This window comes from Aotus nancymaae, unplaced genomic scaffold, assembly GCF_030222135.1.
Source record: "Aotus nancymaae isolate 86718 unplaced genomic scaffold, 86718_ANA_hifiasm-v0.15.2.pri h1tg000067l, whole genome shotgun sequence".
Taxonomy (NCBI): Eukaryota; Metazoa; Chordata; class Mammalia; order Primates; family Aotidae; genus Aotus; species Aotus nancymaae.
In genome coordinates this window covers 2,025,518-2,053,387 of record NW_026988482.1, presented here as the reverse complement: position 1 = coordinate 2,053,387, position 27,870 = coordinate 2,025,518, and the positions used below count along the sequence as shown (strand labels likewise).

Here is a 27,870-nt window from a genome sequence, read left to right as displayed (position 1 = left end):
AGCTTTTTTTCATATTCTTGTTGGCCGCATGCATGTCTTCTTTTGGAAAGTGTCTGTTTATATTCTTTGCCCACCTTTTAATAAGGTTGTATTTTTTCTTGTAAATTTGTTTAAGTTCCCTATAGATGTTGGATATTAGACCTTTATTAGATGCATAGTTTGCAAAAATTTTCTCCCATTCTGTAGGTTGTCTGCTTACTCTGTTGATAGTTTATTTTGCTGTGCAGAAGCTCTTCAGTTTTAACTAGATCCCATTTGTCACTTTTTGTTTACGTTGTGATTGCTTTTGGCAGCTTCATCATGAAATCTTTGCCCATTCCTCTGTCCAGAATACTACTGCCTAGGTTGTCTTCCAGAGATTTTATAGTTTTGGGTATTACATTTCAGTTCTTAATCCATCTTGAGTTGATTTTGGATGTGGAGTAAGAAAGGGGTCCAGTTTCGATCTTCTGCATATGACTAGCCAGTTATCCCAGCACCACTTATTGAATAGAGAGTCCATTCCCCACTGATAGTTTTTCTGTTTTGTTGAAGACAAGACGGTTGTAGGCATGCAGCCTGATTTCTGGGCTCCCTGTTCCATTAGTCTGTTTTTGTACCAGTACCATGCTGTTTTGGTTACTGTAGCCCTGTAGTGTACTTGGAAGTTGGGGAACATGATGTCTCAAGCTGTGTTATTTTTGTTTAGGATTGCCTTGTCTACTCAGGCTTTTTTGGTCCAATATGAATATTATGGCTTTTTTTTTTTTTTTTTTTTTGAGACGGAGTTTTGCTCTTGTTGCCCAAGCTGGAGTGCAGTGGTCTGATCTCAGCTCACTGAAACCTCTGCTTTCCGGTTTCAAGCAATTATCCTGCCTCAGCCTCCTGAGTAGCTGGGATTACAGGTGCCCCACCACCATGCCCAGCTAATTTTTGTATTTTTAGTAGAGACGGGGTTTCACAATCTTGGCCAGGCTGGTCTTGAACTCCTGGCCTCGTGATCCACCCACCTCCACCTCCCAAAGTGCTGGGATTACAGGTGTGAGCCACTGCGCCTGGCCAGCATGGCCATTTTAATGATACTAATTCTTCCCATCCATGAAAAACCAGCTTTCTGCTGATTGCCTTAAGCAGGAAATCTTGTAATTCTCATTGTAGAGATTGTTCACCTCCCTGGTTAGCTGTATTCCTAGGTATTTTATTTTTTGTGTCAATTGTGTAATGGGATTGCATTCCTGATTTGGCTCTTGGCTTGGCTGTTGTTGGTGTATAGGAAGGCTAGTAATTTTCCTACATTGATTTTGTATCCTGAAACTTTGCTGATGTTGTCTATCAGCTGAAGCAGCTTTTGGGCTGAGACTATGCGGTTTTCTAGATATAGAATTGTATCATCTCCAAACAAGGATAGTTTGACTTCCTCTCTTCCTATTTAGATGCTCTTTATTTCATTCTCTTGCCTGACTGCTCTGGCCAGGACTTCCGACACTGTGTTAAGTAAGAGTGGTGAGAGAGGGCATTCTTGTCTTATGCTGGTTTTCAAGAGGAATGCTTCCAGCTTTTCCCCGTTTAATATGTTGGCTGTGAGTTTGTCATAGATGGCTCTTATTATTTTGAGTTATGTTCCTTCAATATCAAATTTACTGAGAGTTTTTAACATGAAGAGGTGGTGAATTTTATCAAGACTTTTCTACATCTATTAAGATAATGTCATTTTTGTCTTTAGTTCTGTTTATGTGATGAATCACATTTATTGATTTGTGTATGTTGAACCACTGACAGCTTGCACCGTGTACCTGGAAAAGCCAGAGGCACTCAATGTCAAACTGAAATTAGCCACAGAGGCTGTGCCCTGAAAAGCCACAGGGATGGAGCTACCCAAGGCCTTGGGAGCCCACTCCTTGTATCAGTGTGCCCTGGATTTGAGACATGGAGTCAAAGGAGATTATTCTGGAGCTTTAAGGAGTGCCCTGCCACATTTTGGACTTGCATGGGGCTTGTGGCCCCTTTGTTTTGACCAACTTCTCCCGTTTGGAACAGAAACATTTACCCAATGCCTGTACCCCCTCTGTATTTTGGAAGCAACTTGCTCTTTTATTTTACAGGCTCTTAGGTGGAAGGGACTTGCTTTGTCTCAGATGAGACTTTGGACTTTTGAGTTAATGCTGGCATAAGACTTTGGGGGTTGTTGGGAAGATGTGATTGGTTTGAAGTGTGAGAACATGAGACTTAGGAAGGGCTGGGGCAGAGGATGCTTTGGCTCTGCGTCCCCACCCAGGTTTCATCTCCAACCGTAATCCCCGCGTGTCAAGGGAGGGACCTCGTGGGCGGCAAATGAATCATGGTGGTGGTTTCCCCAGTGCTGTTCTTGTGAGAGTGAGTGAGTTCTCATGAGATCTAATGGTTTAAAAGTGTTTGGAAGCTTCCCCACCTTGCTCTCTTTCTCCTGCTGCCTTGTAAAGAAGGTGCTGCTTCCTCCTTGCCTTCCATCATGATTCATGATTGTTATGTTTCCTGAGGCCTCCCCAGACATGCGGAACTGTGAGCCAATTAAATGTTTTGTTTGTAAATTATCCGGTCTCAGGTGGTGTCTTTACAACAGTTTGGATATGGACTGACACAGTGGTTGTTCCTCTAACTGTGGTGTAGACCGAGTACAGTCAACAGACTTGTTTTCTGGATGTTTTCACAGGGCCAAGGCTTTGTGTGGGGTCTTTGTTTGTAGCTGACTTCTCATCTTTGGTTTCACAGGGGGATGTGTTAGGAAGTATTTTTGGTGTTGAAGCTTGGGGTGTGATGCAGTAGGTGGTGCTTAGGTGTGGTGTTCAGTAGGTAGGCTCTTGCTTGGCTGGGTGGCTCCTCTCTATTTCCTCACAGTTGTAGCCATGCTCCCCGCAATGCTCTGAAAGTGTGGGCTCCTCTGTCACCTCGTGCTGGCTGCAGATGATGGCCTGGTGCTCCTGCGCTGCCCACCACAGGTCTGGGGTGATCTCAGGGTTTACGCTTCTTTCCAACTTGGAAGCAGCAGAGGAAGGTACCTTAGTAGTGGTTGTGGCTGAGGATCTTTTGCTTGTCTCCTGAGGGCTCCATCCGAGAGATGCAGGTCAGTAATCACCGAGTGCAGTAAACCCAGGATGAGGGGTCTGTGCTGTGGGCCCAAGCTGAGGATACCTGCCTGGTGATGAGCAGCATGGGTTCATGTGATCCATGGGAGATGGACTGGCCTCCTCTCCTTGGGTCCACTGCAGCTTGTTGCAGATACGGATGAGGAACTTAGGGTCTTTGCTCCTTGGTTAATCTGAGGATAGTTGGGGTAGTACCACTGCAGAGCCAGTGACAGAGGCTTTTGCTTGCCCTGGGGCTTCACCTCTGAGAAACATTTAGCTGCTGTTACTGGGAGCGTTCAGCTGGTGGGGTGCGGTTGCTGTACTGCTGGTGTGAGCTTGTGGCTTGCTGGGGAGCAAGGAGTTCAGGGAGTCGGGAGATGAGAGTGGTGTCTTCTCTTTATGACTGCAGCGTGCTGTAAGCTCAGGTGCAGCCCCCGGTTTGCTTCTTCTCCAAACCAAGGTCGGCAGCGATAGAACTGCTGTGGCAGTGGCAGAGGGGCTGTCACATGCTTCTGGGAGCATCTCCAGGAAACTCCAGGCCGCTACCAGTGGGTATGCTCTCAGCCATGGGTGGAGCAACTGTTCTGTGGTCATGGGCTGGGGCCCCCCTGCCTGGTGAAGTCAGGGGATGGGGGTTCCCAGGGAAAAGGAGCTGAACTCCTCTCTGTGTGGTCTCTTAGTTATTTCAAGTTTTTCTTCAGGTCAGGGGAGTATTTTTCTATTTGTTTTTTTCTTACCATCATACTCTCCGCTGTTGTCTCTTTGTGGTTCACTTTTAGTAGGTGTTGGCCCTTTCAGGTCTGTCCTCCAGGTTTCTTTTTTCTCCTTGTATTTTACTTTCTCAGATATTCTTAACCTCTCTCTCCCAATTCCCCTCTCCTCTGCCTAATCTGCCCCCTTGTCTGTCTCTCCAGATTGCTCATTAAATCTTTATTCTTCACTGTGCTTACACTGAAAACTTATTTGCAAGCACTGCTGTTCTGTCACTGGTCCTTTATTTTCATAGCTGCCCATCTTGTGTTATGGGTGTTTTTGGAATCAATATCCTCTCTCGTTTAGAGGGTACTAATTAGAAGAATGAAAATTGTCTTCTGTGCATTATGTGTTCATCTCAGGCCTGTTCTTTGTTCATTGTGTTCTTTCCATTTATGCTGCTAGCTTTCTGTTAGTATTTATTAATTAATGCCTAATAATCGTTGGATACTGGTAGCTAACTGGTAAGGGATTCCTCTGCAATTAAGTGGATCTCTCGTTTCCTTCCACAGAACACTTCTCTAAATGGGAGGGCTGATGGTGGGCTCTGAGCTAGTCTGTCCTGTAAAGAGCATAATAGCTATTAAGCAGGGTTAGGGCCTCATGGTTACAGAAAGTTAGGAGGTGTTTGAGTGATAAAGACTTTATCTAATTCCTAGGTAGAACTGCCTTTCTTTTTTATTTATTTCTACTGTTGTGGAGGCCTAGAATTACTTCATGTTTTTACCTCTTTGTCTAGCTTCAATATAGATGCTAGGAACTCTGGTAAATATTTTTATCATTGGAGCAGAAAGCATTCCTGACATTTCTGTATACTTTGAGGGTTGAGGGGAACGGCCCAGAGGTGTTAATTATAGCCTCACAGACAATTCTTGTTCTTTTTATTTTTATTCCTGAGTTTGGATATTTTTCAGACTTCTTTGGTGGAAAATAGCTCCTGCTTCTGCAGTGGTCTTCCATGTGTGTGTCTATGTTTTTCCATTAATTTTACCCCATCTGTTTTCCATGAATTAATGAAAAATTATTGTGTCTTTCTTGTTCTCAGAACTGCTATGTTGCTGTTTTTTTGTTTTGTTTTGTTTAATCTTTATTTTAGAAAGGAAGAGCCATATACTGTGCTTGGTCCACAGTCTTAAACTTGAAGTCCAGCAAGTTTTATGATCACATAAAGGATGAGTAAATATTTTTTGAGGAAATGAGTGATAATTAAATATAAGAAAAACTAACTTCTGACACTAAACATATTTTACCATCAGTTCTCTCTAGCAGTAGAAAAACTGGTAGGTTGAAGATTTATTTTTCACCATGGTTAGATAGCTTACTTTCATGAGTTTGTAGCAGAGAACTGAGTCACTCTCCATACTGTCATGCATATATTAAGATTACTATTACTGGATGTTCTAAAAAATAGCTCATAAAATATAAATTTACTGAAAGAAAAGAAAGTAACCAGTGGATTTAAGAATCTGAATCTGACTGCTGGAAGACAAATCTCAACCTCCCTGTTCGGGTTCTTTAAAGATGTTTGAATAGCAAACAGCCTCAGAAACTACAGGTAGCATCTCCCTCTGGAGCAGAAGTTAGGCATGTTTGCTTGTTTCCCACTGTAAAATATTTGGGTTACCTCGGCTTGAGATTCCTTAGCTGTGATCCAGATCTACTGTGCGCAGCACTGATGTAAGCCCCTTCTTGAGATTCCTCAGCTGTGATGCAGATCTACTGTGCGCAGCACTGAGGTAAGCCCCTTCTTGAGATTCCTCAGCTGTGATGCAGATCTACTGTGCGCAGCACTGATGTAAGCCCCTTCTTGAGATTCCTCAGCTGTGATGCAGATCTACTGTGCGCAGCACTGATGTAAGCCCCTTCTTGAGATTCCTCAGCTGTGATGCAGATCTACTGTGTGCAGCACTGATGTAAGCCCCTTCTTGCCCCCATGGGATGGAGGGAGCAAGGGGAATCAATGCAAAGAGGAATCTTATGCTACTTGCTTGTCATAAGAAATAAAGTCCTTTGTCTCTGAAATGGGAATTGTGTCTTCTGCCAGTAAAAGACACATGAAACTGTGGCAGGCTAACTTGTCAGGTTTCCAGTAGGGTAAATATCAGACCCTTCACACCAAATTATTAAATTAAAAGTGAGAAAGCATTTAGCCTTTTCAGTTTAGTAGTAACACAAATTCAAATGTCTTCGATAAGAACACCTGATATAAAGTATGTTATTCATTTCTCAGTGTTTCTTTTTCTTATTAGCACTGAGTTTCATGAGCGGCTAAGTAAAATTGATAAGCTGAAGAACAGATATGAAATTCTGACTGTTGCTATGTTGCTTCCTGAAGGAGAAGAGGACAAAACACAGGCGTACTACGTAATCAAGGTAATTTTAATTGATTCACAGTTGCGACTGTATCAAATTTTCTTTGTTAACTCATTCACTGTAATCCTCTGAATTTAAAAAAACCGAAATTGTAACTTCCCCTCCATGAAATCTAGTGACTATTTCACTTAATTAGGGCCACTAACTATTGCACTCAATAAAGGCCAAAACATTCATTGCTAAATGGAGATACTGAAAGCACTACTCATTCTGTACACCTCCAGTCCCTGAGGTCAAAGCACTGCCCCCTTTTTGAGTTCAGGTCATTCTACTTGACCATTCTTTGACACTTCTTTCTTTTTGCTATTTGTGTCATGTCATTTCTCCTCATCAAGATTTCTAAGCTTTTTCTCTAAGACCTATTACCATTCTAAGTGTCTTTGGTATGCATGTGACAACCTGTTCAACAACTGAGGCTTAAAGCTTTGGCTTTACTTCACTATAGGCACCCACTCTTATGCCACACTCTGGCTTAACCTCAGCATTTCTTAGAGCTACACCACCTCTGAATTTTAACTCCAGTTTACCATTACAGTCCTGGTAGGGCAGCTGTTCAGAGAGGAGGAGGGTTGTTTCCTGCCCTCGTATTATAGGGAGACAGACCAGGTGAATCTTTTTCTGATGTTTGACAGCTGTCTGCCATCCCATGGTTATCTTTACCCATAAGAGGAAATTCATTGAGTGATGTGGAATTGAATGGTATTCCCTTTCTGAGCACTGCTATATTCAACTTTCCGACATAGAAAATACTCTGAACAGGAGTAATTTCCTTTACAGAAAGATCTAGGAAATTACTCAAAATGCTAAAAATAAGAAATGGAACTTGTAACTGACTCATTTCCCTGTACCATACATGGATGGGGTGAGATGATTTTCCAATTCACACCTTTAGAGAATGGCTCTCCCTTTGACGTCTACCAACTTAATTGCCCAAATTTTCTCCTGTACCTTTTCTTCAAATCTGCCCCTAACAAATACACCAAGTATGGTATGCCTGCAATTTTGCTTCTTGAAATTCTGCCTTCCCCATGAGAAATCAGTCCCAGCTCTCAAAACTTTCTTATAACTTGTCAGTCTGTAACACCGCAGGCTTCTGTCAAAACAGGATTTTCCTCTTCTCAGGTTTTAAAAGTTCCTGAAGGATAAAGGGTAGGCTCTAATTTTTTAGGTGTTGGGAAACAGGTAGATGTCACAATTCTAGTTAAGCTTCTCTGACAAGCGGTGTGATGGGTTACCTACATGTACTGGCGTTAAGTGTGCGTTTGTCCCCATCCTGGTTTTACCACTGCTTAGGCAGGTGACCAGGCATAAGTTACTTAACCATGCAGTGACTAAGTTTCTTCGCTCAGAAAATGAAGAGGATAATAGTGTTACTTTTGTTGGGAGAAATAAGAAAATATATGTAAAGCTCCTGGGATGGTGTCTGGCACAAAATGATCATCAATAAATATTATTGTTATTACTGTGATGATGCTGATTAACCTAACAGGAAAGCAGGCAAGTTTTATATGAAAAAAGAATATTCCTTCTGTTTACAGTGAAAGTGCTGGGTAAATAGCAGTATAATGATTATGTTAAAGGAATTGAGGCTATCAGTTACTTTCTCATCTTCCTGATGCCATATTTCTTCCATCTTCTCTGGGATCCACAGCTTGCCGCACAGTTATTCCCATTTTTTTGTTGTTGTACAGCATGTTTAAACTTTTACTGATAACACTTCACAAGTCTCAATATGTGAAAGTGAAACTTTATAACTAAACTCAGTCCAGCTTGTATCAGGAAAAATAATTATCATCTATGGCCTGAAAAATAGAGAAAAGCAAACCATGGGTGCAACAATGCCACTGCATAGTGACACCCAAGTGTTGGCATTTTCTAGTGGGCCCTCCAGGTATCATCTGATTCTATAGGAGTGCACACCTTTGACTATTGACTTCTTTTACAACAACTCTGTAGGTACAGATGATAACTTGTAAGACAACTGACAGTAACATAAGTGATTCTTGCTGCTAACAATGTAAGTAAGTGAATTTTTGGCCAGTAGCAATACAACTCTGCTCTGTAGAAAAGATAACCCAAGCATTAAAGTTTATTACACTAAAATATATTAATATGTTTTGCATCTACCAGCAAATTCATTTCAGCATTTCTGATTCTATATGTCTACAATATAAAATGTTTTTCATATTCTTCTTTGAAATAGTCTAAATACCTTTCTGGCTCATTAATAAGTTGAATAAAAGCTGTAATGTTCATTTCATATTTGAGAATTTTTATTTGAAAATAGTACTTTGGCATTTTCACTGCTAGAAAAAACCTAAATTGCCAAATAGAAGTTAATTTTTGTTTTTTGTTTTTTTCAATATAAGTCGTCTGTTTTTCAATGTAGTAGATTGTTTCTCAATGTAGTCTATTTAGGATTTAAATTCAGTCAAACCAAAATTGATTCCCACCACCCACCCCCACTTTTTTTTGAGATAGAGTCGTCTTGCTCTGTCACCGAGGCAGGAGTGCAGTGGCATGATCTCGGCTCACTACAACCTCTGCCTCCTAGCCATTCTCCTGCCTCAGCTTCCTGAGTAGCTGAGATTACAGGTGCACAGCACCACGCTGGCTAAGTAGAGACAGGGTTTCACCATGTTGGTTCAGGCTGGTCTCAATCTCCTGACCTTGTGATCTGCCCACCTCGGCCTCCCAAAGTGCCGAGATTACAGGCGTGAACCACCACACCCGGCCCATCATCTTTCCTATGTTATCTACAATGGGATTTGTCTTGATGGATATGTATGTTATATTCATGGCTGTGGGTAACAGGAATTATTTGATTACAATGCTAACCACTGTTGTGTTTTCTGAATGTTGTGGATTAGGCATCAGCAAAATATGAAACTACGCACTCCAGCCAAATGCTGCCCACCACTTGTTTTGTAAATAAGTATTGGAAGACAAACTACTTATTCATTTACATATTGTTTAGAGCTGCTTACATGCTACAATGACAGAATGAAGTAGTTTTGATAGATTGAATGACCCATATAGTCTAATTACTATCTGACCTTTACATACAAAGCTTGTTGACCCTTTTATTAGTTTCTTAGGGCTGATGATACCTGCACACACCAGCTGCCCAGGGACCTGAAAACCTGCCTACATGTCTGGCCCACCGTTCCCCACTACCAACATCTGAGCAAGATACCCAGAGGCCCAACAGTCAGCCTTTGAGGACCCACTAATACCAGCAACAGCATGAGCCACTCTTGGGCTTAGGAATAGAAACACTCAGCCCACCACTTCTACCAATTGGACCCAAAGACAGGCGTACCTGGCATCCTAGACCCCAGCAAAACTTCTTCACCAAGGCTCAACTAATAACCATACAAGTCACTGAGGAAATCACAGATACCAATGACCCTGTGTATGCCTAAGAAATTATACAAAGACCACCACCACAGGCACCCCAAATCAAAGCATCAACTACATATGTACATCTTCAGGAGAAAAATCCTCCCACAAAAAAGCAATTTCAAAAAATCAGCAGAAGCAACTGTTACATGAGATATGCATATATTAATGGAAGGACACAAAAACCATGAAAAAGGAAGGAAATGTGACCTGCCATATGACAACTGTTCAGCAATAGATCCCACTCAAAAGAAAATCTTGAAATGCCAGATGAAAATTTAAAATACAGAAGCTCAATTAGATGCAAGATAGATCTGAAAGCCAATACAAATAAATCAGAAATCAATTCAGGGTATGAGCAAGATATTTCCAAAAAGATAGATATCTCAAAAAAAATTCTAAAACTGAAAAATTGATTCAAAGAACTATAATACACACTTGAAACTTCAATAATAGGTTACACAAGCAAAAGAAAGAGCCAATAATAGACTAGACAAGCAACAGAGAGAATCGCAGACCCTGAAGACAGGTCTTTAAAAATAATCCAGTCAAATTAAAAAAAAAATAGCCTTAAATGTAAATGCGCTAAATGCTCTAATCGAAAGACAAAGACTGGCAAATTGGATAAGCAGTCAAGACCCATCAGTGTGCTGTATTCAGGAGACCCATCTTATGTGCAAAGACACACACAGGCTCAAAATAAAGGGATGGAAGAAGAGTTATCAAACAAATGGAGAGCAAAAAAAAAAAAAAAGCGGGGGTTGCAATCCTAATCTCTGATAAAACAGACTTTAAACCAACAAAGATCAAAAGAGAAAAAGGCATTACATAATGGTAAAGGGATCAATGCAACAAGAAGAGCTAACAATCCTAAATATATATGCACCCAATACAGGAGCACCCAGATACATAAAGCAAGTTCTTAACCACCTACAAAGAGACTCAGACTCCCAAACGGTAACAATGGGAGACTTTAAGACCCCACTGTCAATATTAGATCAACGAGACAGAAAATTAACAAGGATATCCAGGATTTGAACTCAGATCTGGACCAAGTGGACCTAACAGACATCTACAGAACTCTCCACCCCAAATCCACAGAATATACATTATTATCAGCACCACAACACACCTACTCTAAAACTGACCACAAAATTGGAAGTAAATCACTCTGCAGCAAATGCAAAAGAATGGAAATGATAACAGTCTCTCAGACCACGGTAAGAAATGGTAAGTTCCTGGATACATACCCTCCCAAGACTAAACCAGGAAGAAGCTGAATCCCTGAAAAGACTAATAACAAGATCTCAAATTGAAGTAGCAATTAATAGCCTACCAACCAAAAAAAGTATAGGACCAGATGGGTTCACAGCCAAATTTTACCAGAGGTACAAAGAGGAGCTGGTACCATTCCTTCTGAAACTATTTGAAACAATAAAAAAAGATGGAATCCTCCAGATAATCTGGGGACTTTCGCCAAGATGGATGAATAGGACAGTTCTGGAGTGCAGTTCCCAGTGAGAGCGACACAGAAGGTATGTGATCTCCGCATTTCCAACCGAGGTACCAGATTTATCTCAATGGGACTGGCTGGACAGTGGGTGTAGCCCAAGGAGGGCAAATTGAGGCAGGGTGGGGTTCTGTCTCTCCTGGGAAGTGCAACAGACTGAAGGACCCCCCCATCCTACCCAACAGAGGCCATCAGGGACTTTTCCGGCCACTCCAGCACTCCGGTTCAACAGCCCACAGACCAGAAGATTACCGCCAGGCCAATAAGCGCCGTGGGTTTCCAGCACGAGTCTGAGCGGCCATTTCAGCCAGCGATGTGGGTTTCCAGCACAGTCTGGCACCTTGAATGCCTGCGAGACAGAGCTGCCCAATCCCCTGCAAAAAGGGGAGCTCAAGGCAGGCAGCCAAGTGATCTGGCTTGGTGGGTCCCACCCCCACAAAGACCAGCAAACTGAAACCCTCTGGCTTGAGAATTTCACAGCCAGCACAGCAGTTTGAGCACAACCTGGGACTGTCAAGCTCACTGTTGGGAAGGACATCCGTCATTGCCGAGGCAGTTCTAACCTCACCTGTGTAAACAAAATCTGGAGGAAGTTTAAACAGCAGCTGGAAGGAGCCTGTGGCAGCTCAGTGCCTCTGCAGGCAGGCTGTGACTAGAATTCCTCCTTGCTGGCAGGGCATCTCTGAAAAAAGGCAGCAGCCCATCAGGGACTTACAAAGCCCTACCTTCCCAGAACAGAGCACCTGGGAAAAGGGGCGGTCGTGAGTTCCGCTGCAGCAGACTTAAACATCCCTACCCAGCAGCTCTAAAGGGAGAAACGGAGCTCCCAAAACAGCATTTGAGTTCTGATAAGAGACAGACTGCCTTCTAAAGCGGCTCCCTGACCCCTGTATATCAAAAAGGCACCTCATACAGGAGAGCTCTGACTGACATCTGGTGGGTACCCTTCTGGCATGAAGCTACCAGAGGAAAGAACAGGCAGTAAACCTTGCAGTTCTGTAGCCCCCGCAGGTGATTCCCAGGCAGGCAGGGTCTGAAGTGGACCTCCAGCAGTCATGCAGCAGAGGGGCCTGTCAGAAGGAAAAGTAAAAGACAGAAATAGCTTCAGCATCAACAAAAAGGAAGTCCACTAAAGGACCCCATCCAAAAGTCACCAACTTCAAAGACCAAAGGTAGATAAATCCACGAAGATGGAAGAAACAAGCACAAAAAGGATGAAATACCAAAAACCAAAATGTCTCTTCTCCTCCAAGGGATCACAACTCCTCACCAGCAAGGGAACAAAACTGGATGGAGAATGAGTCTGACAAACTGACAGAAGCAGGCTTCAGAAGGGGGCGGGGTACTGACAAACTTCTTTGATCTAAAAGAACATGTTCTAACCCAATGCAAAGAAACCAAGAACCTTGAGAAAAAGGTTAGACAAAGTGCTAACTAGAATATCTAGTTTAGAGAAGAACATAAACGACCTGATAGAGCTGAAAAACACAGCATGAGAACTCTGCGAAGCATACACAAGTTTCAATAGCCAAATGGATCAAGCAGAAGAAAGGATATCAGAGACTGAAGATCAACTCAATGAAATAAAATGAGGCAAGATTAGAGAATGAAGTGAAAAGAAATGAACAAAGCCTCCAAGAAAAATGGGATTATGTGAAGAGACCTAATCTCTATTTGATAGGTGTACCTGAATGTGACAGGGAGAATGAATCCAAGCTGGAAAACACTCTTCAAAATATACACCCAGAAGAATATATACTTCCCCAATCTAGCAAGGCCAGCCAACATTCAAATTCAGGAAATACAGAGGACACCACAAAGATATTCCTCAAAAAGAGCAACCCCAAGGCACATATCCGTCAGATTCACCAGGGTTGAAATGAAGGACAAAATGCTAAGGGCAGCCAGAGAGAAAGGTCAGGTTACCCACAAAGGGAAGTCCATCAGGCTCACAGCGGATCTCTCAGCAGAAACCCCACAAGCCAGAAGAGAGTGGGGGCCAATATTCAACATCCTTAAAGAAAATAACTTTCAACTCAGAATTTCATATCCATCCAAATTAAACTTCATAAGTGAAAAGGAAATAAAATCCTTTACGGACAAGCAATTGCTGAGAGGTGTCGTCACTACCAGGTCTGCCTTACAAGAGCTCCTGAAGGAAGCTCTAAACATGGAAAGAACAACCAGTACCAGCCACTCCAGAAACGTACCAAATGGTAAAAAGCATCAACACAATGAAGAAACTGCATCAACTAATGGGCAAGACAACCAGCTAGCATCAAAATATAGGATCAAATTCACACATAACAATGTTAACCTTAAGTGTAAATGGGCTAAATGCCCCAATCAAAAGACAGACTGGCAAATTGGATACAAAGTCAAGACACATCAATGTAGCTGTTTTTAGGACCCATCTCACGTGCAAAGACACACATAGGCTCAAAATAAAGGGATGGAAGAAGATTTACCAAGCAAATGGAGAGCAAAAAAAAAGCTGGGGTTATAATCCTAGTCTCTCATAAAATGGACTTTAAACCAACAAAGATCAAAGAGTCAAAGAAGGGTATTACATAATGGTAAAGGGATCAATGCAACAAGAAGAGCTAACAATCCTAAATATATATGCACCCAATACAGGAGCACTCAGATACATAAAGTAAGTTCTTAACAACCTACAAAGAGACTTAAGACTCCCACACAGTAACAGTGGGAGACTTTAACACCCCACTGTCAATACCAGACTGTTCAACGAGACAGAAAATTAACAAGGATATCCAGGATTTGAACTCAGATCTGGACCAAGCAGACCTAACAGACATCTACTGAACTCTCCACCCCAAATCCACAGAATATAGTCTTCTGAGCACCACATCACACTTACTCTAAAATTGATGACATAATTGGAAGTAAATCACTCCTCAGCAAATGTAAAATAACGGAAATCATAACAGTCTCTCAGACCACAGAGCTATCAAATTAGAAGTCAGGATTAAGAAACTCAAAACCACACAACTACATGGAAACTGAACAACCTGCTCCTGAATGACTACTGGATACATAACAAAATGAAGGCAGAAATAAAGATGTTCTCTGAAACTACTGAGAACGAAGACACAATGTACCAGAATATCTGGGACACATTTAAAGCAGTGTCTAAAGGGAAATTTATAGCACTAAATGCCTATATGAGAAGTGAGGAAAGATCTAAAATCGACACCCTATTGTCACAACTAAAAAACCAGAGGAGGAAGATCAAACAAATTCAAAGGCTAGCAGAAGACAAGAAATAACTAAGATCAGAGCAGAACTGAAGGAGACAGAGACACAAAAAAACTTTCAAAAAAAAAAATCAACAAGTCCAGGAGCTGGTTTTTTGAAAAGATCAACAAAATAGATAGACTGCTAGTCAGAATAATAAAAAGAGATAAGAATTGAATAGATGCAATAAAAAATGATAAAGAGGATATCACCACCAATTCCACAGAAATAAAAACTACCATCAGAGACTACTACAAACAACTCTTTGCACATAAACCAGTAAGTCTAGAAGAAATGGATAAATTCCTGGACACTTACACCCTGCCAAGACTAAACCAGAAAGAAGCTGAATCCTTGAATAGACCAATAACAAAGTCTGAAGTACAGACAGCAATTAATAGCCTACAAACCAAAAAAAGTCCAGGTCCAGACAGGTTCACAGCTGAATTGTACCAGATGTACAAACAGGAGCTGGTACCATTCCTTCTGAAACTATTCCAAACAATACAAAAAAAGGGAATCCTCCCTAACTCATTTTATGAGACCATCATCATCCTGATACCAAAACTTGGTAGAGACACAACTGAAAAAGAAAACTTTAGGGCAATATCCACGATTAACATCGATGCAAAAATCCTCAATAAAATACTGGGAAACCAAATACAACAACATATCAAAAAGCTTATCCACCATGATCAAGTAGGCTTCATCCTTGGGATGCAAGCCTGGTTCAAAATATGCAAATCTATAAACGTAATCCACCACATAAAGAGAACCAAAGACAAAAACCACATGATTATCTCAACAGATGCAGAGAAGGCTTTGACAAAATTCAACAGCCCTTTATGCTAAAAACTCTCAATATAACTATCGATGGAATGTATCTCAAAATAATAACAACTATTTATAACAAACCCACAGCCAGTATGATACTGAATGGGCAAAACTAGAAGCATTCCCTCGGAAAACTGGCACTAGACAAGGGCACCCTCTCTCACCATTCCTATTCAACATAGTATGGGAAGTTCAAGCCAGAGCCATTGGGCAAGAAAAAGAAATAAAGGGCATGCAATTAGGAAAAGAGAAAGTCAAACTGTCTCTATTTGCAGATGACATGATGGGATATTTAAAAGACCCCATCATCTCAGCCCAAACCCTCCTTAAAATGATAAGCAACTTCAGCAAAGTCTTAGGATACAAAAATTAATGTGCAAAAATCAGAAGCATTCCTATACACCAGTAACAGCCAAATCATGAGTGAACTCCAAATTAAAATTGCTACAAAGAGAATAAAATACCTAGGAATACAACAAGGGATGTGAAGGGACCTCTTCCAGGGGAACTACAAACCACTGCTCAAGGAAATAAGAGAGGACACGAACAGATGGAAAAACATTCCATGCTCCTGGTTAGGAAGAATCAGTATCATGAAAACGGCCATACTGCCCAAAGTAATTTATAGAGTCAATGTTATCCACATCAACCTACCATTGACCTTCTTCACATAACTGGAAAAAACCACCTTAAACTTCATATGGAACAAAAGAAGAGCCCACACAGCCAAGACAATCCTAAGCAAAAAGAACAAAGCTGGAGGCATCACACTACCTGACTTCAAACTATACTATAAAGCTACAGTAATCAAAACAGCATGGTACTGGAACCAAAACAGTACCAATAGAAGAGATATAGACCAATGGAACAGAACAGAGGCCTTGGAAATAATGCCACACGTCTACAACCATCTGATCTTCAACAAACCTGACAAAAACAAGCAATGGGGAAAGGATTCCTTATTTAATAAATGGTGTTGGGAAAACTGGCTAGCCATGTGCAGAAAACTGAAACTGAATCCCTTCCTTACACCTTAAATAAAAATTAACTCCAGATGGATTAAACATAAGACCTAAAACCGTAGAAACCCTAGAAGAAAACCTAGGCAATACCATTCAGGACATAGGCATAGACAAAGACTTCATGACTAAAACACCAAAAGCAATAGCAACAAAAGCCAAAATAGACAAATGGGATCTAATTAAACTTAACAGCTAAGAGCGTCTGCACACCAAAAGAAACAATCATTAAAGTGAACTGGCAGCCAACATAATGGGAAAATATTTTTGCAAGCTACCCATCTGACAAAGGGCTAATATCCAGAATCTACAAAAAATTTAAACAAATTTACAAGAAGAAAACAACCCAATCAAAAAGTGGGTGAAAGATATGAACAAAAATTTTTCAAAATAATACATTTATGTGGCCAACATGAAAAAGTGCTCATCACTGGTCATTAGAGAAATGCAAATCAAAACCACATTGAGATACCATCTCATGCCAGTTAGAATGGTGATCATTAAAAAAATCTAGAGACAACATGCTTTAGAGGATGTGGAGAAATATGAACACTTCCACACTGTTGGTGGGAGTGTAAATCAGCCCAACCATTGTGGAAAACAGTGTGGCGATTCCTCAAGGATCTAGAAATAGAAATACCATTTGACCCATAAACAACTGCTACAAAGAGAATAAAATACCTAGGAATACAACTAACAAGGGATGTGCAGAGCCTCTTCAAGGACAATTACAAACCACTCCTCAAGGAAATAAAAGAGGACACAGATGGAAAAACATCCATGGAAGTTTTTCCAAAAAATAACAGGAAGAATCAATATTGTGAAAATGGCCATACTGCCCAATGTAATTTATAGATTCAATGCTATCCCCATCAAGCTACCACTGACTTTCTTCACAGAATTGGAAAAACTACCTTAAACTTCATATGAAACCAAAAGAGAGCCCATAGCCAAGATGGACGGATAGTTGGACAGACGGACGGACAGACGGATGGAAGGAAGGAAGGAAGGAAAGCAGACAGGCAGCCAAGCTAGCTGGAGGAATCATTCTACTTGACTTCAAACGATACTACAAGGCTACAGTAATGAAAACAGCATGGTACCTGAACCAAAACAGTACCAATGGAAGAGATATAGACCAATGGAACAGAACAGAGGCCTCAGAAATAATACCACACATTTACAACCATCTGATATTTGATAAACCTGACAAAAACAAGTAATTGGGAAAGGATTCCTTATTTAATAAATGATGTTGGGAAAACTGACTAGCCATATGCAGAAAGCTTAAACTGGATCCCTTCATTACACCTTATACAAAAATTAACTCCAGATGGATTAAAGATTTAAACATAAGAACTAACAAACACCATAAAAACCCTAGAAGAAAACCTAGGCAAAACCATTCAGGACATAGGCATGGACAAGGACTTCACGACTAAAACACCAAAAGCAATGGCAACAAAAGCCAAAATAGACAAATGGATTCTAAATAAACTAAAGAGCTTCTATACAGCAAAAGAAACAATCATTAGAGTGCACAGGCAACCAACAGAATGGGGAAAAATTTTTGCAATTTACCCATCTGACAAAGGGCTAATATCCAGACTCTACAAAGAACCTAAACAAATTTACAAGAAAAAACTAAACAATCCCATCAAAAAGTGGGCAAATGATATGAACAGACACTTTCAGAAGAAGACATTTATGCAACCAACAAACATGAAAAAAAGCTTATCATTGCTGGTATTAGAGAAAAGCAAATGAAAACCACATTGAGATACCATCTCATGCCAGTTAGAATGGCAATCATTAAAAATTTTATCAGGAGACAAAGGCTGGAGAGGATTTGGAGAAATAGGAATGGTTTTACACTGTTGGTGGGAGTGTAAATTAGTTCAAGCATTGTGGAAGACAGTATGGCAATTCCTTAAGGACCTAGAAATAGAAATACCATTTGACCCAGCAATCCCATTACTGGGTATATAACCAAAGGATCATAAATCATTCTATTATAAAGACACATGCACACGTATGTTTACTGCAGCACTGTTTACCATAGCAAAGACTTGGAACCAACCCAAATGCCCATCAATGATAGGCTGGATAAAGAAAATGTGGCACATATCCACCATGGAATACTATGCGGCCATACAAAAAAAGGATGAGTTCACATCCTTTGCAGGGACATGAAGCTGGAAACCATCATTCTCAGCAAACTAACATAGGAACAGAAAACCAAATGGTGCATGTTCTCACTCATAAAATGGAGCTGAGCAATGAGAACACATAGAAACAGGGAGGGGAACATCACCCACCGGGTCATGTTGGAGGGTGGGGGGCAAGGGGAAGGATAGTATTAGGAGAAATACCTAATGTAGATGACGGGCTGATGGATGCAGCAAACCACCATGGCACGTGTATACCTATGTAACAAACCTGCACATTCTGCACATGTACCAAAAAACTTAAAGTGTATATATTTAAAAAAAAAAAATGAATAAAGCCTTCAAGATGTTTGGTGACTGAACTTAGAAATTATCAGTTATGCCTGAGGGGTAAGAAAGAGAAAAAAGTTTAGAAAGCCTGTTTAAGGAAATAATTGATGAAAACATCTTAAGTCTAGTGAGAGAGGCATCCAGATACAAAAGGCTCAGCAATCCCAGGAAAATACATTTCAAAAAATACCTCATCATGGTGTATTGTAATCAGAAGGTCTACAGTCAAAGTGATACTGCAAAAGAAAAGTTAAAATTAGCAAGAGAAAAGCATCTAGTCACCTATAAAGGAAATCCTGTCAGAGTAACAGCAGATTTCTCAGCAGAAATCTTACAGGACAGAAAAGAATGGTATAGAATTTTCAAAGCTAAAAGGAAAAACAAAAACAAAACAAAATACAACAGCTATCAACCCCCAATTTCATATCCAGCAAGAATAAGCTTCATAAAGAAAGAATACCCAGCCAAGCAAACACTAAGGGAATTCATCACCACTAGACCAGTCCTATAGGAAATGCTTGAAGGAGTTTTAAAATGGAAACAAAATGTCAGTATTCACCATCATGAAAACAGACAAAAGCTATATAGAACTCAAAGGTCTTATAAAACAAACACACAAAAGAGGAAGAGAAAGGAATCATTGCCAACACCAAAGAATTCCACCAAAACACAGACAACCACACAGAGAAAAAAGAATTATAAACCAAGTAGGTAATAATTGAAAATATGATAGGAACGAAACCATATATATCAATATTAGTTTTGAATGTAAGTGGATCAAATGATCCAAGTAAAACACAGACAGTGGAATGGATAAAAAATGTGATCCAACTATATGCTGCTTATATGAAACTCACCTTATCTGTAAAGACACACATATACTGAAAGTAAAAGGGTGGAAAAGATATTCCACAGAAACCAGAAGCAAACAGGAGTAGCGTTACTTATATCAGATAAAACAGGTATTAAATCAAAACAGTAAAAGACAAAGAAGGTTATTATATAGCGATAAAGGAAAATAAATGCACACGACACTGCAGCAGCTAGATTCATAAAGCAATTATTACTAGACTGAAATAATTAGACAGCAATACAATAATGGTAGGTCAACACCCCACTGACAGCACTAGGCAGATTATCAAGACAGTGTCAACAAACAAACACTGGACTTAAATCGGACTTTAGACCAAATGGACATGTAACAGATATCTACAGAACACTCTACCCAATGACTGCATAATATACATTCTTTTCACAAGCACATGGAAAATTCTCCCAGATAAACCATATATTAGGCCAGAAAACAAGTCTTGAAAAAATAAATAAATAAAAATCTTCTCAGACCACAATGCAGTAAAAAACTGGGAATCAATGCCCAGAGAAACTCTGGGCACCTTAGAAACATATGGAAATCAAACCATATTCTCCTAAATGATCACTGGGTCAACAAAGAAATCAGGATGGAAATTTTAAAAAAGTTTTAAATGTATGATAAGGATAAGATGTAGTAACAGCCAAATTCTACATACCAAAACCTGTGGAACAGAGCAAAAGCTTTGCTAAGAAGGAAGTTTATAGCATTAAATACCTATATAGAAAATGTAGAATGATCATCAATTAACAATCTAACACTGCACCTCAAGGAATTAACAGGAAAAAAAAAACTCCAAAGTTAGCAGAACAAAAGCAGTAAGAGATCAGAGCAAAACAAAATAAATGGAGACAAAAACAGTTACAAATGATCAAGGAAATTAAGTTTGTTCTTCGAATGACAAAATTGATAAACTACTAGCTAGTCAAGAACAGAGATCTAAATAAACCAAATCAGAAATAAATGAGACATTTACAACTGAACTACAGAAATAGGAAAGATCATCAGAGACTATACCACCTCATAAATTAGAAAACCTAGAAGAAATGGATTCCTGGAAACAGATAAATTTCTGGAAAGATATAATACAACCTCCCAAGGTTGAACCAGGAAGAAACAAAAATCCTGAACAAATCAATAATGTAAATAGCAAGAATGAATCCATAATAATAAACAATGTCCTAACAACAACAAAAAAGCCCAAGATAAAATGTAGTAACAGCCAAATTCTACCAAGCATACCAAGAACTAATACAAATACTCCTGAAACTGTTACAAAACATTGAGGAGGAGGGAATTCTCCCTAACTCATTCTGTAAGGCCAGTATGACACTGATCAAAACCAGACAAGGACACAACACAAAAAAGAAAATAACAGATGGATATTCCTGATGAACACAGACCATAGACACAAAAATCTTCAGCAAAATACTAGCAAATTGAGTCCAATAGCACATCAGAAAGATAATACACCATGATCAAGGGGGTTTTATGCCAGGGATGAAAGAATAGTTCAGTATATGCAACTCAATAAATATGATACATCACATAAACAGAATTAAGGACAAAAATAATATAATTGTCTCAACAGATGTAGAAAAAGCAATGTGATAAAATTCAGTATTCCTTCATGACAAAATCCTTCATAAACTAGGCAAAGAAGGAACATAACTCAAAATAATAAATGCCATCTATGACAAACCCACAGCCAACATCATACCGAATGGGGAGAAAGCTGAAGGCATTCTCCCTAAGAATTTAAACAAGACAAAGATGCCCACTTTCATCACTCCTATTCAACACAATACTGGAAGTCCTAACCACAGCAATCAGGCAAGAGAAATAAATACAAGTCTTTCAAATAGGAAAAGAGGAAGCCAAATTATCTGTGATCTTAATCTAGAAAACTCTTAGAACTCCACCCAAAAAAAATCTTAGATTGGATAAAAGAATTTAGCAGAGTTTCAGGATACAAAGTCAAGGTATAAAAATCAGTAGCATTTCTATACACTAACAGTGATATAGCTGAGAACCAAACCAGGAAGGCAATTCCATTTATAAAAGATACAAAACAAAGGACCTAGAAATGTATTTAACCAAGGAGGTAAAAGATCTCTATAAGGAAAACTACAAAACACTGATGAAAGAAACCATAGATGACACACACAAGGGTAAAAACATTACATGCTCATGGATTGGAAGAATTAATACTGTTAAAACGACCATAGTGCCCAAAGGAATATACAGATTCAATGCAACCCCTATCAAAATACCAATTTCATTTTTCACAGAATTAGAACAATCTTAAAATTCATATGCAACACAAAAACCCAAATAGCCAAAGCAATCCTAAGCAAAAAGAACAAAACTGGCAGGACTACATCATCTGACTTCAAATTATACCATAAGACCATAGTAACCAAAGCATCAATGGTACTGGTATAAAATGAGACACAATCAATGGAACAGAATAGAGAACCTAGAAATAAACCCACATACAGCTAACTGATCTTTGACAAAACTGACAAGAACATACACTGGAGAAAGTATGCTTATTACGTGTGTGACAAAAAAATCTGTACACCAAACCTCCATGGCATGCAATTTACCCATATTACAATCCTGCATGTCTACCCCTTGAACCTAAAAGTTGGAAGAAAAAAAGTGGGCTAAGGACATGCTTATACACTGTTGGTGGATATATAAATTAACACAATCTCCATAGAAAACAGAAGTAAGATTTCTCAAGAAAGTAAAAATAGAACTACTCTTTGATGCAGCAATCTAAACAAAGGAACAGAAATCATTAAATCAAAACGATAGCCCCACTCCTATCTGCAGCACTATTTACAATAGCAAAGATGTGGATTCAACTGAAGTGTCCATTGATGGATGACTGGATCAAGAAAATGTGGTCTCTATGCACAGAGATACTATCCAGCCATAAAAAAAAATGAAATCCTGTCTTTTACAGCAATACGACAGAACTGGAGGCCATTATCTTAAGAGAAACAACTCAGACACAAAAGCAAAAACCATGTGATCTCACATATGTGGGAGCTAAATAATGTGTACACATGGAGGTGTAGTGTGGAGTGACAGACACTGGAACTCAGAAGCATGCTGGGGGTATCAGAGGGGCAGGGAAGAGAAATTACATAATGCACAATGTGCAGTATTCCAATAATGGGTAGTACACTAGAAGTCCTGACTTCACCACTACACAGTATAGCCATGTAACAAAATATACTTGTATTCCTTAAATTTTTACAAATAAAAATAATCAGAAAAAACTTTATTTTTCTAATTGACTACACTCAGGTTTAAATACACACATCTAAGAGCTGAATAAATTAAAATGAAATTAGTGATTTTGACTAAAAATTTTCTTGCATATATATACACACACACACGTATGTATAAATATGCGTACTATCTATGTCAACCTTTAGGAAGTTCTTTGGAATTGTTCAGGTACAACTCTAGAGAACCTAGCCCAGTGACAGCATTACCCTGGTAAAAAGTCACTGAGTATGTCTACTCTTATAATTTTGGTCTTTAGCAATTCACAGACTTCATCTTTTTCAGCCACATTTATCACAATGGTCTTTTAAAAATTTTTTTTTAATTGTGGCAAAACACCTTTTTGCTCCTAAAATATGTATCTTTTACTCCTTAATTTTCAAAGTGTTCCTGAACCTCTTTCAGGCCAGAAACATTCTTCTGATTTAATATCCAGTTTCAAACCTGACCTCTAGCTAACTTATTTCTCTTTCCAGTAATATTTATATATGATTAACTCTTTGGCAATTTTTGCTAGAGAATTTGGTAAGCTTTGATTAGGTACTACATTTCCATCATAGTTTTGAATTCTGTATCCTCTGTGCCATATTTTGAAGGCTGATAATTTGGTCTTCCATTCTATGTCAAATGCAAGACATAAATGCATTGTGCCTTATGTAGGCCATAAGATAAACTGTTACTGTTACAAGTTGACTATTTTCTGGGAAGTATTTCCCATCGTAAATACTTCCATTCAGCCAATTCTATTCTGTACTTCACAGGCTGCTCAAGAAAAAGAAGAACTCCAAAGGGAAGGTGACTGTTTGGATGCTAAAATCAACAAAGCTGAAAAAGAAATCTATGCTCTAGAAAACACCCTGCAAGTACTGAACAGCTGTAACAACAATTACAAGCAATCTTTAAAAAAAGTGACTCCATCCAGTATGTAGTTTAAATTTTATACATATACATATATACATATACGTACATATATATATACACACACACACGCACATATATATATATGCAGTGACAAGTGTATAGATAAACGGAACACTGTGAGACATGGAGAAAAACAAAAGTGTACTGTTTGATTGGATCAGAAAAACTAATCCCTTTTCTTTCCTCCCCCACTCCCTTTTTTTTCGGTAGGTGGTTTGCTAGGGTGTTACTTCCATTATTACTTCTTGTTTGGTACGGCATATCACCTCTCTAGGGTAATTAATTCAAAAAGTGAAAAAAATGGCAGCATACCACTGCTTTATGTAGACCAAACAAGAAATGGCTACTGCATGTCTATAGTGTTTTTCTACCAGTGGATATAAAAAATTTAACCTTTCATAACAAATACTGGTGCAATTTATGTAATACTTTAAAACTGATTTCTACATAGTACGTTCAAAATTTAAACTAAAAATGTTCTACATTCCAGGTGATGAGTATGAGCTACAAATTCAACTAGAAGAACAAAAAAGAGCTGTTGATGAAAAATACAGATACAAACAAAGACAAATCAGAGAACTTCAAGAAGATATCCAGGTAAATTCTACAGGCATTTTAGTAATATGCCTTCAGTAAAAGTCAACTTCATTACTACTAATTCTATTCTCTTGATCTTGGACCAAGACGACAGTTATTTAGAATCTCTTTTAGGGAAGTAGATAGTAAGAGGTTAACAGTCTCGAAGAGAGATCCAAGAAGGCCGAATACTTAACAGCTCAGGATTGTGGCTCCCAGTGAAAGTGCAGAGAACGAAAGGACGCCACGCTTTCAGATGAATTTTTGTTGCTCACGAACCAGGAGATTCCCAGCGGAGGAGCCCCATGGGTCGCCAGCGCGACTCTTGTGGCCGGCGTGGCGGTTCCCAGTGCAGAGTAAACGGGGCTGGGTCCCCTTTTGGTCGACGTTTGAAGCTCCAGGAAGGCAGAGACGCCTATTCAGCTGATTGAAAAAGGAACTCAAGAAGGAAGCCAGACCGGAGATTCCTGGGCAGAAAAGCACCATGAATCTTAACACCACTGTTTTAGCCAGCGCAGTGGGTTGCTCAGATTCCGGTGCTGGGAATCAACAAGTTGGACGTCCACTCAGAGACCTAATTTGAAAGTTGGTAATTACAAAGATGACAGGTGGATAAATTAACAATGACGAGAAGAAACCAGTGTAAAAAGGCTGAGAATACCCAAAATCAGAATGCCTCTCCCTCTACAGGGGATCACAGTTCCTCATCAACAAGAGAACAAGGCCTGATGGAGAACGAATGTGTTCCATTAACAGAATTAGGCTTCAGAAGGTGGATAAGAAGAAACTTCAGTGAGTTAAAAGAACATGTTCTAGCCCAACGTAAAGAAACTAAGAACGTTGAAAAAAGGTTTGACGAAATGCTAACGAGAATAGACAATTTAGAGAGGAATATAAGTGAATTAATGGAACTGAAGAATACAATATGAGAACTCCGCGAAGTATGCACAGGTTTTAACAGTCAAATTGATCAAGCAGAAGAAAGGATATCAGAGGTCAAAGACCAACTTAATGAAAGGAAACAAGAAGACAAGATTAGAGAAGAAAGAGTAAAAAGGAATGAGCAAAGTCTCCAAGAAATATGGGACTATGTGAAAAGACCTAATTTACATTTGATAGGTGTACCTGAATGTCATGAAGAGAATGAATCCAAGCTGGAAAATATTCTTCAGGATATTATTCAGGAAAACTTTCCTAATCTAGTAAAGCAGGACAATACTCAACTCCAGCTAATCGAGAGAACACCACAAAGATATTCCTCAAGTAGAGCAACCCCAAGACACATAATTGTTAGATTCACCAGAGTTGAAATAAAGGAGAAAATTCTAAGGGCAGCTAGAGAGAAAGGTCAGGTTACCCATAAAGGGAAACCTATCAAACTCACAGCAGATCTCTCAGCAGAAACTTTACGAACTAGAAGAGAATGGGGGTCAATACTCAATATCCTCAAAGAGAAGAATTTTCAACCCAGAATCTCATATCCAGCCAAACTAAGCTTCATAAATGAAGGAAAAATAAAATTTTTCGCGAACAAGCAAGCACTCAGAGATTTCATCACCACCAGGCCTGCTTTACAAGAGCTTCTGAAAGAAGCACTATACACAGAAAGGAACAACCAGTATCAGTCATCCCAAAAACTTACCAAAAGGTAAAGAGTATCTCCATAATGAAGAATCTATATCAACTAATGGGAAAAATAGCCAGCTAGCATTAGACAACAATATTAAACTCACAAATATCAATATTAATCCTAAATTTAAATAGATTAAATGCCCCAATCAAAGACACAGGCAAATTGAATAAAAAGTCAAAACCCATCGGTACGCTGTATCCAGATCCTTCTCCTAAGCAAGCACATACTAAGACTTAAAGGGTTGGTGGAAGATGTACCAAGCAAATGGAGAGCAAAAAAAAAAAAAAAAAAACAAAAAACAGGAGTTGTAACTTTCGTCTCTGACAAAATAGACTTTAATAGTAACAAAGACTAAAAGAAACAAAGAAGGACATTACATAATGGTAAAAGGATTAATGCAACAACAGGAGTCAACGATCACAAATATATATGCACCCAATATAGGAACACCCAGATACATAAGTCAACTTCTTACTGACTTATAAAGAGACTTGGACTCCCGCACAATAATAGCGGGAGACTTTGACACCACATTGTTAATATTCGACGGATCAACGAGATAGAAAATTAACAGGAACATCTATGAATTGAACTCAGACCTGGAACAAGTAAACTCTACAGAATTCTTCACCCCAGGTCCATAGAACATACATTTTTCTCACTATCACAGTACACCTATTTTGAAAGTGACCACATAATTGGAAGTAAATCACTCTTCAGCATTTGCATAGCATTTCACAGACTTAAATGAAATATTGGTTGGCTGTTTGTTTGTTATTTTCTTCCCTTATTCCTTCCTATCTCCGTTGTTAAGCACAATTATCGACATAAAAGAGGTTTTTAATACCTATTTTTAGATTGCATTCCAGCCTGGGCAATAGAGCAAGACTCCTGTTCTCTATCCCCCTTTCTCTTTCTCATTCTTTCTTTCTTTTTTTCTCTTCCTCCCTCACTCCCTCTTTCCCTCCCTCTCTCCCTCCTTCCTTCCTTGAAAAACAAAACAAAACAAAAAAAGTCTCATTTAAAGGAGACAAAAACAAGTGCTCAAAGTCTTAGGCAAATTAAAATCCCAGTGCTAAGCACTGCCAATTACTTGTTATTAGTTGGTAGATCATAGTTATTATGATGTACCCATTAACCGTTTAAGGAACTTTAATTTCTTAGAGATCACATTAAGATTGCTCCTTAAAGAGTTTGAAAGAAAAAAATAATCTAGTAGAAAGTAGTAACTAAAGCAAATCACTAAAAGATAAAAGAATTAATTTTACTAATAAAGCTGAAGAAGAGACACCGTAAATTTTTGAAAATTCCATTTTGTCATTATTTTTTCCCAAATACCATAATTTCCAGTTGAATTACATACAAAATTTAATCCATAAGACCATTATACAGTCGTGCATTGCATAACAATGGGACTGCATTTGGATGAATGCATCCTTGGGTGATTTTGTCACTGTGTGAACATCCTAAGAGTGTACTTACGCAAACCTTGATGGTACAGTTCATTGTTCCTAGGCTATAAATCTGTAGAGTGTGTTACTGTACTGAGTACTATAGGCAACTGTAATACAATGGTACTTAAACAGCTAAACAAATCTAAACATAGAAAATGTACAATAAAAATATGGTCTAATGGACAAAAAAATGGTACACTTGTACAGGGCACTTACCATACATGGAGCTTGCAGGACTGGAAGCTGCTCTTGGTGAGTGAGTGAGTGAGTGAGTGAGTGGTGAGAGTGAAGGCCTGGGACACTACTGTAGACATGATGAACAATGTACACCCAGGCTACAGTAAATTCATAAAAATTTTATTTCTCCAATAATAAATTGACC

At 39.1% G+C, this 27,870-nt stretch overlaps 1 protein-coding gene across 1 annotated transcript in view; it reads left to right on the top strand.

Annotated features, from left to right (window-relative positions):
• The window catches only part of CCDC39 (coiled-coil domain 39 molecular ruler complex subunit), a 171,050-nt gene that overhangs the window by 139,469 nt on the left and 3,711 nt on the right, over window positions 1–27,870 (top strand). Inside the window, exons 14-16 of the mRNA XM_064366843.1 lie at window positions 6,086–6,209; window positions 23,666–23,825; window positions 24,316–24,422. Of these exons, the coding sequence (XP_064222913.1) occupies window positions 6,086–6,209; window positions 23,666–23,825; window positions 24,316–24,422 (391 nt within the window). The remainder of the gene's footprint in view (window positions 1–6,085; window positions 6,210–23,665; window positions 23,826–24,315; window positions 24,423–27,870) is intronic.